Source organism: Mus musculus, chromosome 9 (assembly GCF_000001635.26).
Source record: "Mus musculus strain C57BL/6J chromosome 9, GRCm38.p6 C57BL/6J".
Taxonomy (NCBI): Eukaryota; Metazoa; Chordata; class Mammalia; order Rodentia; family Muridae; genus Mus; species Mus musculus.
The window spans coordinates 71256338-71273489 of record NC_000075.6 but is presented as its reverse complement, the minus strand read 5'-3'; the positions used below and the strand labels follow the sequence as shown (position 1 = coordinate 71273489).

Sequence of the window (17152 nt, the reverse complement as noted above, 5' to 3'; positions counted from 1 at the left end):
TTGCTTATGTATCTAGCTGCATAAAGAGAAGCCGACCCTATCTTTAATCTGAGTACTGTTTGCTTTCTAAAGGCTGTTGCTGAAGTAAAATGGAAGGCAGCCACTTCAACTAAGCTTCTTGTTTCAGAACATTGCAGATGTTTTGTAATGTGTCAATAGGTTCCTTCTCCCTGGCACAATCCTAACAGAAGCTATAGACAAATATACTTTTAAGTGACATGTTTGATTTATAAGATTCTGTGGTTTCCAAGTAACCAAAAAAAAAAAAAAGTTAAAAAGAATAGATGGATGAATACATACCAGGCAGCGGGGGATGAGGAGGCTAGGATGGTGCTGTCTGCCTATGAGTACCCTCGGCTTGCTCACTGTTACTGTAAATAGTCACAACCTGATTTTCATGTTCTAGATAAGGTCCTTTGACATTTGCCACTAATGTCATTTCAGATAGAAAAACATGAAGATATTTCAAAAGCCACAGAACTGGCTCCCCTCTGAATGAATGTAAGCTTCCTTTGAGAAATATCAAATATATACTCCACTGGAAAAAGTTAGCTGAACAATGCACACTAGAGCGTGGTTCTCACTATGGTACATGCTCTTACCAGCCAAGCATGTTACAGGTCTCCTTCTACCTGATTCTCTTTCCCAACCTCACCTAGCTTCCTCCCTATCTTTGTCAATGTTCTATTGCTGTGAAGAGACACTATGACCAAAGCAACTCTTATAAAAGAATTCAATTGGGGCTTGCTTACAGTTTCAGAGGCTTAGTTCATTATTATCAAGGCAGTGAGCATGGCAGCACACATGGTGCTGGAGCAGTAGTTAAGAGCTACAGCCTGACCCACAAGTAACAGAAGGAGAGAGACAGAGCCTCGCATGGGCTTTTGAAACCTCAGAGCCTGTCTCCAGTGACACACCTCCTTCAACAAGGCTGCACCCCCAATCCTTCTAATCCTTTAAAATAATCTCACTCCCTAGTGACTAAGCGTTCAAATATATGCGATTATGGGTGTCATTTAGTCAAATCATCACCCCCCCCCATCTCTCTTTCCCATAGACTGTCTCCACCTTTAAAGAGTGAGCACTTAGTTGTTGGAGTATTTTCTCCTGTTTTAAATATAGCTGTTGCCATTAAAATCTTGTGGTATTGGTGAATGAAAACACAGATAGATGAAAAAACAATCTAGAAAGAACCAAACAAATATGGACACTCATGCTTGAGAAAGACACAGGGTAATCCAGTGGAGGGGCATCTTTTCAACAAGTGGTGACAACCCACAGCCACTCATATTAATAAGAGAGAACTCCAATCTTTACTTCATAACAAGCACAAGAATTACCTCAAAGTGCATATACTTAAATGTAAAACAAAACCAAAAATCCCCACAGGGAGAAACAGGAGGCAATCTTTGAGCTCTTAAGGCAGGCAAAGCTCTCTTAGCAATAATGTCAAAAGCTTGATCTATAAAACAAAATATTGCTGGACTGGATCTTCTCAGACCTAAGAACAACTGTTCTTCCTAAACTACTGTTAAGACAATTAGAGAAGACTACAGACTGGAGTTAAGATCTGCAAAGTATTAAGACTTATACCCAGAATATAGAAAGAATTTTCAGATTTCTACAGTAAGAATACAATGCTTCCCTTCCCAAGGGGCAGAAATTAAAAGAAACCTTACCAAAGACAGTACATTGTAGCACACACACACACACACACACACACACACACATATATATATATATTTCATATATATGTGTATATATATGTATATATATGAAAAACTCCTTAATAGTAGAGAATTCTAAACAAAACTCCACTCATCTAGCTATCTGAAGGGATTAAATTAACAAGTCTAGCCATATGAAACTCTGGGGGAGTTGGAAGCATTTTCTTTGCAGATAGAAATATAAAATGGCATGAAGACTTCAAAATGGCATGGTTAGGTGATCATGTGGCGATCCCTAAATGCCTGCCCCCCCTTCACACAAACACAAACACACACACACACACACACACTCAACTCACGCACAGTGGGGGAGGAAGCAGAGAAGGTTTATACATGGATTGTTCACAGAGGATTTATTTTTACTAAACTCAATCTGGGAGCAACTCAAATGTTCAACAACAACTGACAGGATAATCAAGTTGTGATCTATCCATAAAATAAAATACTGTTCAGCAGTAAGAATTGGTGGATAATACAGCAACACAAGTGAATCTCAAAGTAATTATTCTAAGTGAAAATAGTTACTGATACTGTATCCATTTATATAAACTTGTAGAAAATGAAAATAATTTAGTCAAAAAGCATAAAGTACCCCAAAGTGTAGGGACTGGGATGAGGGAAAGACGGAAATTGGAGAAGATTTCTGAGTGTGGTGCCTGTGTGCTCTGTGCTGAGCTTGTGCTCGGGGGGGATGGCTACACATGCCTGCCTTACCACACTGTGCACTGTAAATATGTGAGATCTACTGTACCTAGAGCATGCCTCAATGAATGCATTAGTAACAATCTATTAAGCAAGTAAATAGTTATGGTAGAGGTTAATTGTGCCACATAGCTCTTTTTTGTCCTTTGTGGACAACTAACATAAAAATTACACTGAACCTACATGCCTGGCTAAAGTATAGAGTAATAGTTTCTAAAGTCTAATAGATGTAACAGAGTTAATTAAAATTTAACATAATCAGAGCCTAATGGGAGAAGAATAATGAAGAGTAGTCATATGAGATACAGAAATAAAACAAAGAATATATCAGTGCCCAATAACCTGTAGTTTCTGGCACCCAGGATGGCACCACTCAAGGCTTTCACTGTAAACAAGAGTCACAACCACTCTCACTGTGCAGCACTGGGCCATCTGGGGAGAGCCTGTTAGAATGGCCAGCAGTGAAACTGCATCTAGAGACAATGTGGGTGGTCTTCTAGTAAGTACAAATGCCCTGTTTTAGCATGGATTAACACACTCAGCATCATGGAGTTCTAAGTGGATGTGGAGTGTGACCCAACTGAGCCAGTCCAAGTAAACCACTGATTCTTGACCACGGATTAAGAATTCTTAGAAAAGTTTATTAAAATGAGGGTTCTTAAACTCCCTGCCAAGTCCAACTTAATCCAGAAGTTCTGGGGTGAAGTCCAGCAACCTGAATCTGACTGAGTTCCCACCAGCACAACAGGCGAGGTGTTCCTGAACAACTGCTGAAAGCAACGATATCTACATTACATGTTTCTTCTAAGTAACAGAATGTCACTTTGGCAAACCATGGTTGAAAGAGTGGCCCCCACTCTAGACCACAGCAAGGAATCCTAAGTGAGTTGTTTAATAGATACCAATCTCTTCCTGGGCTACATTCTAAGTAGCCCACTAATTTACCTACAGGATTTTAAAGGAGTTTATGCAAGCTAGCACTTGGTCAATCTTCCAAAACATGAAACAGAAGAGAAACATACATATGCTACTTACTAGAAGCCAAAAATATCTGTAAACTATTTATGAAAGCCACAAAACAAACAAAAGGAGAGGGAAGCTGCCAGAGGAGAGTGGGAATCGGCCTTCGACAGACATTCTTTGCAAATGGAGGTTTCATACTCAACTAGTGTTTACTGAAATCTTTCTGTGTGCCAAGCAATACGGGTGGAGCTTTCAAATGTGTTGTCCCGAGCCACAAATAAGCCTTAACAGAGTTACTACAGCCTGCCAAACGTGAAAAATGAAGGACAAGAAAGAGGCCAAGATCACACAGTAAGAAAGTTGGGTCTTTATCTGGGAGAATCCATTGGCCCTTCTTTTATACCATACTTTCCTAAGCTTAGATTGTCCTGTAAATGTCACTTGGAAATAAATAGGAAGCTGAGTGTGGTGGTACACACCTTTAACTCAGCACTCAGGAGACAGAAGCAGGTAGGCAGACCTCTGTGAGTTCCAGGCTAGTTGGGTCTACATAGTCAAGTTCCAGGACAGCCAGGGCTACACAGTAAGACCCTGTCTCAATCCTCCCCACCTCCCTTAAGTCACTCAAACAACCAAATAAACAAACAAAATAGCAAAATAGCAAATAGCACATGCCTTTAATCCCAGGACTAAAGAGTTGGCTCTCTACTAACCTGCCTCTAACTATAGCAAGTTCTAGACCAGCCAGAGTTACACTGTGAGTTCCCCATCTCAAACAGATAACAACAAAACCCAGGAAACAATGGTGGCTCATCTTCACTGACACTTTGCTAAGAACCAGACTCCATGCCAAATACTTCAGTCCAGTTTCTTTTACCCTCTCAGCCCACAAAGTTGATAAAAATCATCCCTCATCTATAGCAGGAAATCTGAGGACTGCAAAGATCGCACAGTAACGAGTCCTGTAACCAAATGCATACAATCATAATAGGCATCTAAAGCAAGTTGAGACTTCACATACAAATCTGGCATATGTGATCTTAATTGCTCTTCTTAATGGAATTTGAATCCTATGGTTGAATTTCTTGATGAAAAACGACAACGTTATCTACTGGTTTCTAGAGAAAGGCAAACATGTACTGACTCCTCGACAGGTCTCATCTAGTGTGGTAAGTTTTTAAGGTGGTGTTTCTCCCTCTTCCTCATCTTTCCCCCTCTTCCTCATCTTTCCACATTATCTTGAAAAGACTTTATTGGATAGGGAAAGTCTGTATTGTTATATAATCTGAAGTTTGGGAATTTTAATGTCTGTCAAAAGTGAAATTTCGGGCTGGTGAGATGGCTCAGAGGGTAATAGCACCCGACTGCTCTTCTGAAGGTCAGGAGTTCAAATCCCAGCAACCACATGGTGGCTCACAACCATCCGTAACGAGATCTGACTCCCTCTTCTGGAGTGTCTGAAGACAGCTACAGTGTACTTATATATAATAAATAAATAAATCTTTAAAAAAAATTTATTTAAAAAAAAAGTGAAATTGCTCGGGGGGCTGGAGAGATGGCTCAGCGGTTAAGAGTACTGGACTGCTCTTCCAGAGGTCCCGAGTTCAAATTCCAGCAACCACATGGTGGCTCACATCCATTCATAATGAGATCTGATGCCCTCTTCTGGTGTGTCTGAAGACAGCTACAGTGTATTCATATACATATAAATAAATAAGTCTTTAAAAAAAAAAAGTGGAACTGCTGTAACGATGAACAAACAAACCGGGCACCTATTGCTAGGGAGCATCAAAGGCTAACTCCCCATCCCACACTGCAGAGCACTGACCTTTGGAAGGTACTGGTCCCGGCAAGTGGGATTGGGTTTGTGACTGATACCAGTATCATTGCACACTAACAGCAGGCAACATGGCTGACAGTGGTCTCCAGAGCTGGGGACCCATAACCTGCATTTTCACATTAATAGGAAGGTATACCCAAATCCTTCCCACGTGACAGTAGTCACTACAGAGTTTATAGGGAGTTTTCCTAACATGTTTTTACTGTTGGAAAGATGGCTCAGTGATTAAGGGCACTGGATGTTCTTTCAGAGGACCAGAGTTCAGTTCCCAGCATCCACACAGTGGCTCAAAACCATCTATAACTCCAGTTCTAGGGGACACTCTTTTGGCCTCTATGGGCAGGGCATGTATGTGTTGTACATGCATACATGCACTCAAATACTTATGTGTATAAAGTAAAACAATATATTTTTTAAACCATCTCAAAAAGTAAGAGAGGAGGAATGCTCTTAATTTAAAAATGCATTTTTACTTTTGAATGAAGGAGCTCTTTATTAAAGTTTAAATGCCTTGAATAGTGAAATTTCTTTAGATGTAAAAGATACAAGGTAACTTCCCAAGGAGAAGTTTGGTTCTATCCTATTTGAACACATCTTTTAAACTGGGCAACTGTAAAGGAAACAGCCCAGGCATCGTCTTCGGTGAGCTTGCACGACACACTGTAGAGCCACTTGGAGACTGTCCTGTGGGCTTTCCTGACACATATACCACTGCTGCTTCCTCAAAGCCTAGCAGTAGATGGTAGCTCAGTGCTAAGGAAAGATTGGTGGAACTGACTTGGGATAGCTTGGGATCAAACTTTAATTCCTGTATCAAAGAGTGACCTATACCAGATCAAACGACAGAGGTACTAAGTAGGCAATCCTAATTTGAAATTTAGAAAAAAATTAATTAGAACAATGGTAAGAGCCTTTCAGAATTAAATACTTTTAAATGACTCTCGCAATGGAACAGTTTCCACTGAAAATTTGGCATTATCCAAAAACTGTGTTTTTCATAGTGGGGCACAATTGTATTCCTTGAATTTTCTAGGCTAAGGTGTAGGACTGTCATAAGTTTGAGGCCAGTGAGGCCTGCAGAGTAATACTGCTTCAAAAAATAAGCCCCCTCCTCAGAGGAGAAGGGGAGGGCGGGGATGGAGGAAGGATTGTGGGAGGGGCTGACTGGGAGGGGGCAGTGAGAGGGATGTAAAGTGAATAAGCAAAATAAATAAATAAATAAATAAATAAATAAATAAATAAATAAATAAAGCGGGCTCTCAGGAAAAAGATAAAACAAACAAACAATAACTATCCTCTTTGAGGATATCTGCTATTCTGTATTTCAATGAACCCTGGCTGCTGAAGGCATGTGCGAGCCTACAGTCAGAAAGCAGTGCAGCACTGTCTGGCACTGGGGCTCTGGGTGTGGCTTACAGTCCTGTAACTTCCTAAGCCTTCCCAGCTGGGCTAAGCTTACCCCTGCACCTTCTTTGGCTGCTGAGGCAATGCGGTAGGATGGCAAGCACTTGACTGGCATTAAGAAGTATTTGCTCAATCAGTGTTGACTATTAATACCCAAAGTTTAAAGCCTCCATCGGAACCATTCACTTTCTGCAACTTTGTTGAGATCCATTACACACCCTATAAGATGTCCCTTTTGATGTAGGTGGTTCAGGCAGGTTAGTTTATTATCAGAGCTGTACGACTCCCACAATGATTACAGCTATCTAAATACAACAAAACCACAAGAAATTTCATATTCATCCACAGTCACTCATCTTAGCTCTCAGCAATCACCAATCTGCTTTGAGTGTATACATTTGCCTCTTCTAGACACTTCTCAATTAAGTATGATCATAAAATATACAGCTTGTCATTACCACATTCTTTAAGTTCCAAATTTGACCCATATTATGTATGTCTCATTCTCCTTTTTATTATTGAATAATATACCATTTGTGGCTATATTACATTTTATCCATCCATCATCTGATAAACATTTGGGACATCTCTACTCCAAGGAATAATAATGTTATAAACAGCTGTGTATAGGTTTCTGTGTGGGTAGATTTTGTCAAGTGTTTTCTTATGTCTACTGAGATGATCATGTAGCTTTTGCCTTTTATTTGACCAATATGGAGTATTAAATCGGTTGTTTTCTATATTAAACCAACCTTGCATTCCTGGATTAACTTCTATTTGGTTGTGGTATATAATCCTTTGTAGATCCTGGCTCATTCTGTTTGGAAGTATCTTATTCAGGATTCCTGCCAACCATCCTCACATGAGATTACGGTGGAGGTTTCTTGTGATTCCGTTGAAAGCCTGCCTAGATTTTTGCCTCTATTTTTAATTCAGAATTCCTCCCAATAGCTTGCTTTGTGGATATTACTTTCTGGTTTGATTCTAATTGGATGCAGGTGTTTCGTTAGCATCTAGTCTGAAGCAAATACTTTTAAAACAACAGACTCAGTGCACCCAGAAGAATATGTCTCTTTCACACTCGCATTTTGGGTTGCATGTTCCATACATTTGATAGCAAGTAAAAGTCAAATAAAAGTTTGGAAGCAGAGAATGTAAATTAGCATGCAAGTCTATTTAGCTTACACAAAAATAGTAAGAGACCGTTTAACTAAATATCATTAATTTTGCATCACCTGATTTAAGGAGATCTCTAGATCTCTCTGGCAGGTATGCTGGCCACTGGCCACCTGTCTATCTGCCTACAGAATGTTTGAAATACAGCTAATGACACTGAGCTGTGGTATGAATGTAAATTGTCCACTAGATCTCATAGACTTCAACAGGCAAAGAGAATGTAAAATGTGGATTTAGTAATTTTAAAGAGAGGCTGAAATGATGTTTTAAACATATGTATTAAACACGATGTAAACCAATTTCACTTGTTTTCCATTTTCTACTCTGACTGACAGACACAGCTCTCACTCTTTCTCGTAGCTTGACCACTGCAGCTCTGTGGCTATCACACATCCAGTGCTGCTGTCCATGGGGTTCCGACGAGGATACCTGCAGCTCTGGAACAGCGCTAGCTTATAGAAAGAGACTGAAAACAACATTTCTAGTTCCATTATCTGATCCGATCCTAATGAGATGTAGGTGCTCTTTAGCATCTAGTCTCCAACAACAGTTTGAAACTTTTTCATCATCTGAACCTGAATCAAAGACATGATAGAACAGCAGATTCGTGGTGATCAGGAATTAAAACCACAACTCGTATTTACCTTGCTGGCTTTGGCTTGACTTACTAGATAAAAACAGTCCTTACATTTCTCACTCTCTGAAAAAATAAGGTATTTGTTGATGTAGGAAAATAACAGAATTCAAATGTCAGTGTCTATGAAAAAAGTTTTATGTGTATACAGCCTGACTCATAAATCCGTGTATGATGCATGTGCACTACCAGTTAGGCATAGCAGAGTATGAAATGGAGACTTGCAAAGTCTCCAACACTTAAGTGTCTGTCTGGCCTTTCACAGAACTCTTTGCTGACCAGTGCTCTATAGCAGTCAGCTGCCTCTTTCACCTACAGGGCTCAGTGAAGGGAAAGTTGTTCTGGTTCCCTCCATTACAGACTAGATTAGATCCTCCACTTCTCTACTTGCTTCTGTCCTGTATCTTGACTAAAAGAAGTGCCCAGAGCCCCAGTCTGTGGGGTAGTTTTACCCAAACTGAATCACAAAGAGCAAGTGTAAAGTGTGCACCTCTTCTTTCACATTCATTGGGGAATCTACACATGAGACTGGTGTTGCCCCCAGAGGGGCCTGGGTGCTCACTGTGGCTGTAGACCCTATGGGTACTATTTGCAGCATTTATGTATGCATTTATTGCATATGTGTATGTGTGCACACATGTGTGTACCAGAGGACAACCTCAAGTGTCTGTCCCTCTCAGGAGCAGTCACCTTGTTTCATTTTGTTGAGGCAGACTCTCTTCCCTGTCCTTAAACTTGCCACGTAGCCAAGGCTGGCTGGCAGGCAACCTCAGAGACCTACCATCTCCACCTCCCTGCACGGGGATTACAAGTGTGCATGCTACACTTGCATCTCCATTCAACCCCTTTGCTCACTCATAGGACTTCCCCTCAGCCCATGGTCTCTCAGGTACTTACCTCAGTAGAGCCTGTGAATGCAATCTTGTCTATGCCGATGTGAGAAGCGATTGCTGCCCCTGCTGTTGGCCCATACCCTGGCAGGATATTGACGACTCCGGGTGGAAAGCCAGCCTAAGAAACACAAATTGGAAGAAGGTGTGTGTTATATCCCCCTTCAGGCTGGCTGCGCTTTGCTTCAGGGCTCCACGTGAGGGAGGGGAAGACACCCTGGGAGTCAGCTTCCCCTACCTCCTTGATGAGGGCTCCCATATACAGTGCACTGAGCGGTGTCTGCTCAGCGGGTTTGATGACCACGGTGTTACCACAGCACAATGCGGGAGCAATTTTCCAGGTGAACATCAGCAGGGGGAAGTTCCACTGGAAGGGAATAGATAGCAAGGTTAACAGATAGGGAAAATGTTTCTCCATTACTTTTTTTGTCTTCTCAGATTTTAAAAGAAAGAAGCTGTGACTTACCAGATTTTCACAACTATCCTGAACATAGATTATCTCTGCCACCAAGTGTAGACCTTGAGTTTTGATCACTATGAAAGAACAGCACTGGCCTTCAAAGTGTCTCCTTCCCCTCTGTTCAGTGTATGTTCACACTCCAAACGCCCACGTAAGGAAAGCTCGCGCTGAGGAGGGGCAGGGAGCGACTCTTCTGTTTAGCTTTACTTTTTATTTTGCGTTCATATTTATAAAATTGGGCTTTGTTCCAAAGTCTCAATACGTGAAAATTTCCCCTTAAATTTTGGGTTTTTACACCAAGATTTTCACATTGATATGAAAAATATTTTATGTATATCATCTAGAAACTGAAGCCCTAGCTATCAATTATTTTTAAGACAATGTGACTTCAATGTAGCCTTTTCATATGTATTGTCATAAAAATACAACTATATATTTTATAAAATGTACCTACCAATGAATATACAAAAATTTCATTAGCAAAATACAGCATGAAAACAAACTAAAGTATCTTTATGAGAATATGAAAATGGGGACTAACATGGTTTAAATTGATTTTGATAGAATATTCAGCTTGTATTGTCATAAGCTCAGGCATGAGACATCTTACTATCAAGTGTCTGATAATTACATTAAGGAAGAAAACAGCGTTCCAGGTCCCCCTGCTTCAGCCCCTGATCGCAATGTGTTTCAGTCTGAAGCATCTCAGCTGCCATCCTTGAAGGATTTTCACTGGCTCTGGCAAGCTGCAAAAATATACAAGTGTCTTGCCTTCACCAAACACCCAATTTCTTTTCCCCTTAGTTGTTTATAAACTTAGGAGTCCTTGGTGATGTTTTAATTCCATCTACAGTGCGTAAATCTTGGAGGCAGTAATTGAGGGAGCTAGCTGACAGGAGCTCTTGTCTTGTAAGGGAAGCTGAGGCTCTGAGGCTCTGGGAGAGCAAGAGGGGCAGCTTTGATGCTTGCAGAGAAGGTGGCAGACACAGGGAGATTTCCCTGAAGAGAGTAGAGGAAGAACTCCAACCAAAACTTTCTCTTTCCTTTCTTCATTCTCTAGTGCAGCTCACAAATAAACCAGGTCATTTGAACAAATATTAATAAGCCCCTAAGACTCTTTGGCTCCCAAATTCAAAGATTATTCTTGAGTCATTCCTCTATGTGTTGAAAGGAAGAAGAAGAAAAAAAAAAACCTCTTGTCTTATCTATACTGTCTTTAATGTCAGCACAGACCACCCCCCCCCCCCCCGCCAAATCCCAGCCAGAACTATGAGATAGTGCTGTTAGAAGCCTGGGTGATGCTTTGTGCTGTACTAAGGGTGTGTATAGGAGAGAGCGAAGGACCGTGTTTAATGTTCCAATCAAACACTAGTCACTACATCTATTTTTCTTTACAAGATAGACAACAGCCCAGTTTCAATTTGGACAGTGATGCTAACAGTGCTGCTGTGTCTTTTAAAGCACCTTTCTCTAGACTCCTGTGAAAAGAGACAGTAGGAAAGGGGGGATAAAGAGACCACATAAAACAATATGCCTGGAAAGATGCTGAGTTGCCAATCTCAAACAGAAACAAGCAAATACAACCCCATGCTAATTCCCCGTAAACAGATAGGTATTCATAACCAAGGGTGGGTTGTTCATACATTGCCCTTTGCTTTGCTAAGTTTTATCAGGAGAATCCCATAACTTGAAAACTCTACTCATGGTAATAGGCCTGAAACTCGATTCACCTGTTCAAATAAGCATTTGCAGAGAGGCTGTTAGAGATATGTCAACAACATGAGCTCAGGTTTTTCTTCCTAGTAACGAAAACCACACATCGCTAAGGACCGTGTTTTATATGTCTTTAAGAGAACTGGGTCAAATGAAAATAAATACGAAGTGTGAGGAGATGCACTCACCGGGATGATCTGTCCACACACTCCAATGGGCTCGTGTCTTGTGAAAGTAAAATAGTCTCCATCTGAAAGAGATAAGCACGGTCACTCCAGAGAGGGTCGGGGAGACAGAGGAGCGCTGACGTGGCAGCGGAAACCAGAAATGAAACTGAGGCACATCCTACACATGAAGCAAGACAGTGCCAGCCCTTAGGGGTGTGTGTGTGTATGTATGTATTGTGTGAGTGTGTGTTTACGTGTGTGTGTGTGTGTGTGTGTGTGTGTGTGTGTAAGAGAGAGGGTGTATGTGTGTACTTGTGTGTCTGCATCTGTGTGTGCATACGTGTGTGTGTGTGTGTGTGTGTGTGTGAGAGAGAGAGAGAGAGAGAGTTGTATATGTGTCTGTATGTATGTGTGTACTTGTGTGTCTATGTGTGCATGTGCATATGTGTGTGTCTGTGTGTGTGAGAGAGAGAGGGTTGTGTATGTATGTGTGTGTTTGTGTGTCTGTGTGTGTGAGAGAAGGTGTGTGTACATGTGTGTGTATACATGTGTGTCCGTGTGTGTGTGCATACATGTGTGTTTATGTGAGAGAGCAAGAGGGGGTTGTGTATGTGTGTGCACGCACACACACACACACACACACAGAGGCAGCTACAGAAAAACCTACTACATGGACAGAACAGACAAGAAGACATCTACAACAATATGAGGGACAGATCTATGATACAGACAGCAGTCATGCAGGAGGACACTTAAAACTAGAATACATTAAAAACTCAGTTTTATGTTAAATATTAACACATGTAGAATAGTTAGCTGATTTAAATACCAAGGTACCTCAAGCTTTTAAACAGCTTTTCTGGGTAGTTTTCAAAATTAAAAGCCATTACAGGAAATGCTATTGAGCACACTTTAAATGCTGGGCAGCTGGGAAGTATGAGGAAGAGAAGAAAACACACTCCTTCACTCAATGCACTGTCACTGGCATGACCTGGGGCCTGGGGACACAGGCAGGTGTCCCTGGGAGCTTGGAAGAAAAGCCCCAGAGATACCGAACAGCCTTGCTTCCCTTGTGGGAACAGTAGGCCCTTGGAATAATTAATTAGCCTGGAAGCCCAAACCAAACCCTTTAGGAAATGCTGTTTGCATTTATCTGGGTACTTTGGAAAAGCTAACCAAGTCTTTGTTTCCCGACTTGTTTTTGGTCACTTCACTAGTGGTTTGTCTGTCAAAGGCAGCAGCACCTCCCCCAAAGAAAGTGAAGCTACAGCTAAGCCTGGGGCAGGCTGGCTGCTGGGACTAGGGATGGAGGTGAGGCTGGGAGAGGGTGGATGAGACAGAGACAAATGACGCAGTGAGCTGTTTATCTTCGTCTCTCAGCACGTCTTAACCACTAACATTTCTCACCCAGGGTTGGTGCCGCTAACTTCAAAATTATATGTTTTTAAAGTTCTCCTTCTGTTCCTTTCTCCTCCCAGTCTCTCCCTGATCTCCAGGCCTTCTGCCCCAAACTAGCTGCTATCCACTACCTTCATTTCTCGGAGAACTTTCATGGCAACTCCGCATCACAGGGGCACCCACGCTGCTGCCCTGTTCTCAGTCCAGCTAACTGCAAGTCCCTCCCTGGGCTCGATTGCAGAGGACTGCAAAGGCCAGCACTTTATGTATGCTAGTACATCTGAACTGGGATTTCTTGATTAAACTGTATGTGTCTTTAATGTTTTAATAAATATTTGAAAATCACCCTTTATCAAAGTTATAACAAGTCCTAACAACATGCTCCATTTTTCTACTCTTTAATCAGTTTCCTGAATATCTGAATTTTAGCCTATCTGAAATCTAGAATATGGCAACTTGTTCTGTGTTTAACTTTGAATTATGTTTAATGATATTTAAGGATGAACATACTGACCATTTTCAAATTTGAATCCCTTGCCCCTTTTCTCATTAGGTCCCTCATTATTTCAGTTATTTGAGGAACACTGTGAATATCAAGAAAGTTAGGTCTCTGTCATGTTTTTTCAAACCTTGCCCTCAATCTTTACCTTGTTCTTGGTGTTTAAGTGATTTCAGCTTAAGTGGAAGAAAGGAGAAGGCAGGCAGGCTTTGCAGGTGGGACAGCAAGCCAATACCCGGAAACTATCCATGGGATGGCATTTAGTCCAAGTGGTACTTTACAGATCAGTTAACTACACCAACTCTGTATGGAGCCAACTCATGAACCTTCTAAATAGATACCATCAACTATACCAGTATAAATCACTGCTGCCCATAGGTTTCTTGTTCTCTGGAGAGAGCTTCCACAAGCAGCAACAATATTGGCCAATACTCAAGAAAAGTCCACTCCCAAGGAAAGCTCCCATACTAAACCATAAATTAGCTAAGGTGATGCACTCAAGTAGCTAAATACAGAGCAGGGAACCTGGTGGGGGGGGGGATGAAGACTGAGATGGGGGACAGATGAGCTGCAAGAATAGGGAAGATGAATAGAGAACAATGTGAGATGTTTAGGGTAAATGCACTAGTCACCTATGTAAGTGCAACACAGTGACTCATGGGTTTCTCCATCTGTGTCCTATGAATACAAGATTATAAAAGTATCATGTAGTGTTGAAAGCTACTGAAAAATGAAAGGAAAGAAAAATGTAGACAATAGCTTTAGAAGCTGATCTCATTGGGAGTAAACTTGACTAGATAATTGTGTCCCAAGATAAATTGAGTTATGAGGAATAAAATGTACTTGATAATCTTGATACATACTGAGCTGAAGGTTGGCACAGAAAGGGTACCAGCTCCTGCAGTCCTCGTGGCTGGTCTCACTAAGTCTTAAATAAACAAAGAGTATCTTGTCTCTTGAACTTTTCCCAAGGGAACACTGATTGAAAAGAGTAAGAAATGGCCCTAGGCCTGTGAACTCAGTGGGTGTTCCTACATATCCAAGGGATACCCCCAGTTAGGCAGCTGTGGTTCCTGGAAAACATGAGGCATGCACCTTCTACTGGGCCCCTTGGGAAGAACTGATGGCACTTAGGGGCCCTTCCCAGCTATCAGAACGCCAGAGCTTCTAGACCAGGGTTACCAGGGGCCAGTCATTTGGGAGCTACCTTCCTAATCTTTTCCAATGTCACTAGCTCTATCACTTGCTTGACTGGCCAAGTTGGCTCACTCCTTACCAATGTAACAGAGCTGCTTGCTAGCCTCATTCCGAAGAAAATGACCAAGTGACATGTTTCACAGGTTAGTAACATTTTTCTTCCCATAGTCTTTAAACCCAAGAATTAAAATAAAACAAATCCATTCATTTACTACTGTATAGAACCAGTTTTGCAGGCTACATATGCTGTCTGGATGCTACTTGGTGCTTCTCACACTTCAATGTTCAAAGCACTCAATGATCTTGCTGAATGCAATCTGAACCCTCTGGTCATAAAGAATGTGAAAACCTTACAATTAGGTATTCCATTGTGCTATAAACTTAACTGAACAGTACATTAATTTCTGCTGAGTATGCACACCCAATAGGTACATTAGGAAAAGCTTTTGTCCTAGAGGAACGAGTACAGAATCTGCCTCTTTGTGAGAAATCAAGCCACTTCTCTATGTCTTTCGTTGGGGATTTGATTAAATTCCACAGGGGATGAAGGGAGGAAAGGAGGGAGGGAGAGGGAGGAAGGGAAAGAGAGAGGGAGACAGACAGACAGAGACAGAGAGAGATCAAGGAAAATATTACTTTTAAAGACAGGGATTAACAATGATTTTTAAAAAACTTAATGTAAGTTTTATTCATATTCTGGCATATCCTGGAATAAACCACAGTCTAATGATATAGTTGAAATTATAGTCAACAAATCTTAATGTATGAGAAATTGCGATATGTAATATGAACCTCAAGCTCTCAGGGATAACAACCAGGGGCATTTCAATCACTGTAGCAAGTCTCTCATAGCCAGTAACAGTAAAAGTGAGTTCCTTTAGTAACATAAGACTCTACAGTACTTAAAGAGCTGCAGGGATCTGCAACCCTATAGGAGGAACAACAATATGAACTAACCAGTACCCCCGAAGCATATGTCTCTAGCTGCATATGTAGCAGAAGATGGCCTACTCGGCCATCATTGGGAGGAGAGGCCCTTAGTTTTGTGAAGATTATATGCCCCAGTACAGGGGAATGCCAGGGATAGGAAGCAGGAGTGGGCGAGTTGGGGAGCAGGGTGGGGGGAGGGTATAGGGGACTTTCGGGATAGCATTTGAAATGAAAATGAAGAAAATATCTAATAAAAAAGAATCTACAGCATAATTCAGTAAATGGATGCCATCTTGCTCTCTCTAATGTTCACATAGAATTACTTTGTGTTTGAGGGTATAGCTCAGTGGTAGAGCATTTGACTGCAGTAGAATTATTCTGGAGGAGATAGCAACCCTTTAAATAATCCAAGTAGTAAACATTAGAGTAAAAACAGAGACCTATTCTATACTCTAGCAGATTCTAGTGTATGTAGTCACCATGAAGCGCTGTCTGAGCATTTTGCAACAGTGACATATTGTGGCTGCTTATTCAAGCAATGAAACTTTACATTAGCATAAAATGGCACTAATACTAGTCCAACCAGGCATCTACTGGTAAATTCTAAGAAGTGATATTATATTTTCCCGAGTCTTCCATGAATAAGTCTCAGCTCTATTGCTAGTTCATTACACAGTCTTGAAAAAAGGTTAAGTTTACTCCTTTGTACTTGGTTCCTGTGTCTATAAAATGAGGTTAGTTATATGGATCCCTCAGGTCCTCTGCAGCATCTCTGCAGTGTTTCCAAAAGGTTCCTGGTGAAGAGCTGACTTCATGGCTTCCTATCACCATCCATTCAGATCCTACTAACTACCCCGGTTCTCCTCAAGTGGGTGCAGCAAACCACAATCTCATTGTGATTAAACAGGATTAGAGTTCAGCTCTCCATTTACATTGACAGCACCAAAATGAGCTGGCTAAAGGCATTTGTAGTCATTCTTCAGTTTAAGAGGTAGAACTGAAGTAAAAATGAAATTGATAAATAACTATATATAAATATATGACCTGGATAGTTTTTAATCTTTGCTATCATCGACATATCATAAAGCTACTTTATAACAAAATTCAGCTTAAAGTATGGACCACATTTTCCTACTTACTATAAAATCAATAAAATCATCACTCATTCAGAGGAAACCAGGAGGCACCACAACTCCTCTTTCACCCTTAGCAAACTGAGTAAGTTTGGCTCTGTCCTCCGTCACAGGGAAGCTATGGGCAGAAGAGGAACAGAGGACTCTGATTTGAGTTACAAAGATGGAAAGGGGGAAATAATGCTTCTCAGAGCTACTACAGCAGAAGGGATAATAAACAGGCAAAGGGAAAGTATCAAATAAATCCAAGTAATGATTATTATTAATCATCATAAGTAGGAGTTGCCAAAGGAGGGTCACAGCACGGGATTTATGGGCA

General features: G+C 41.1%; 1 protein-coding gene across 1 annotated transcript in view; it reads right to left on the bottom strand.

Annotated features, from left to right (window-relative positions):
* The window catches only part of Aldh1a2 (aldehyde dehydrogenase family 1, subfamily A2), an 80455-nt gene that overhangs the window by 22754 nt on the left and 40549 nt on the right, over positions 1-17152 (bottom strand). Inside the window, exons 5-7 of the mRNA NM_009022.4 lie at positions 11698-11759; positions 9575-9703; positions 9344-9457 (exon numbers count right to left, since the gene is read on the bottom strand). Coding sequence (NP_033048.2) covers positions 9344-9457; positions 9575-9703; positions 11698-11759 — 305 coding nt within the window. The remainder of the gene's footprint in view (positions 1-9343; positions 9458-9574; positions 9704-11697; positions 11760-17152) is intronic.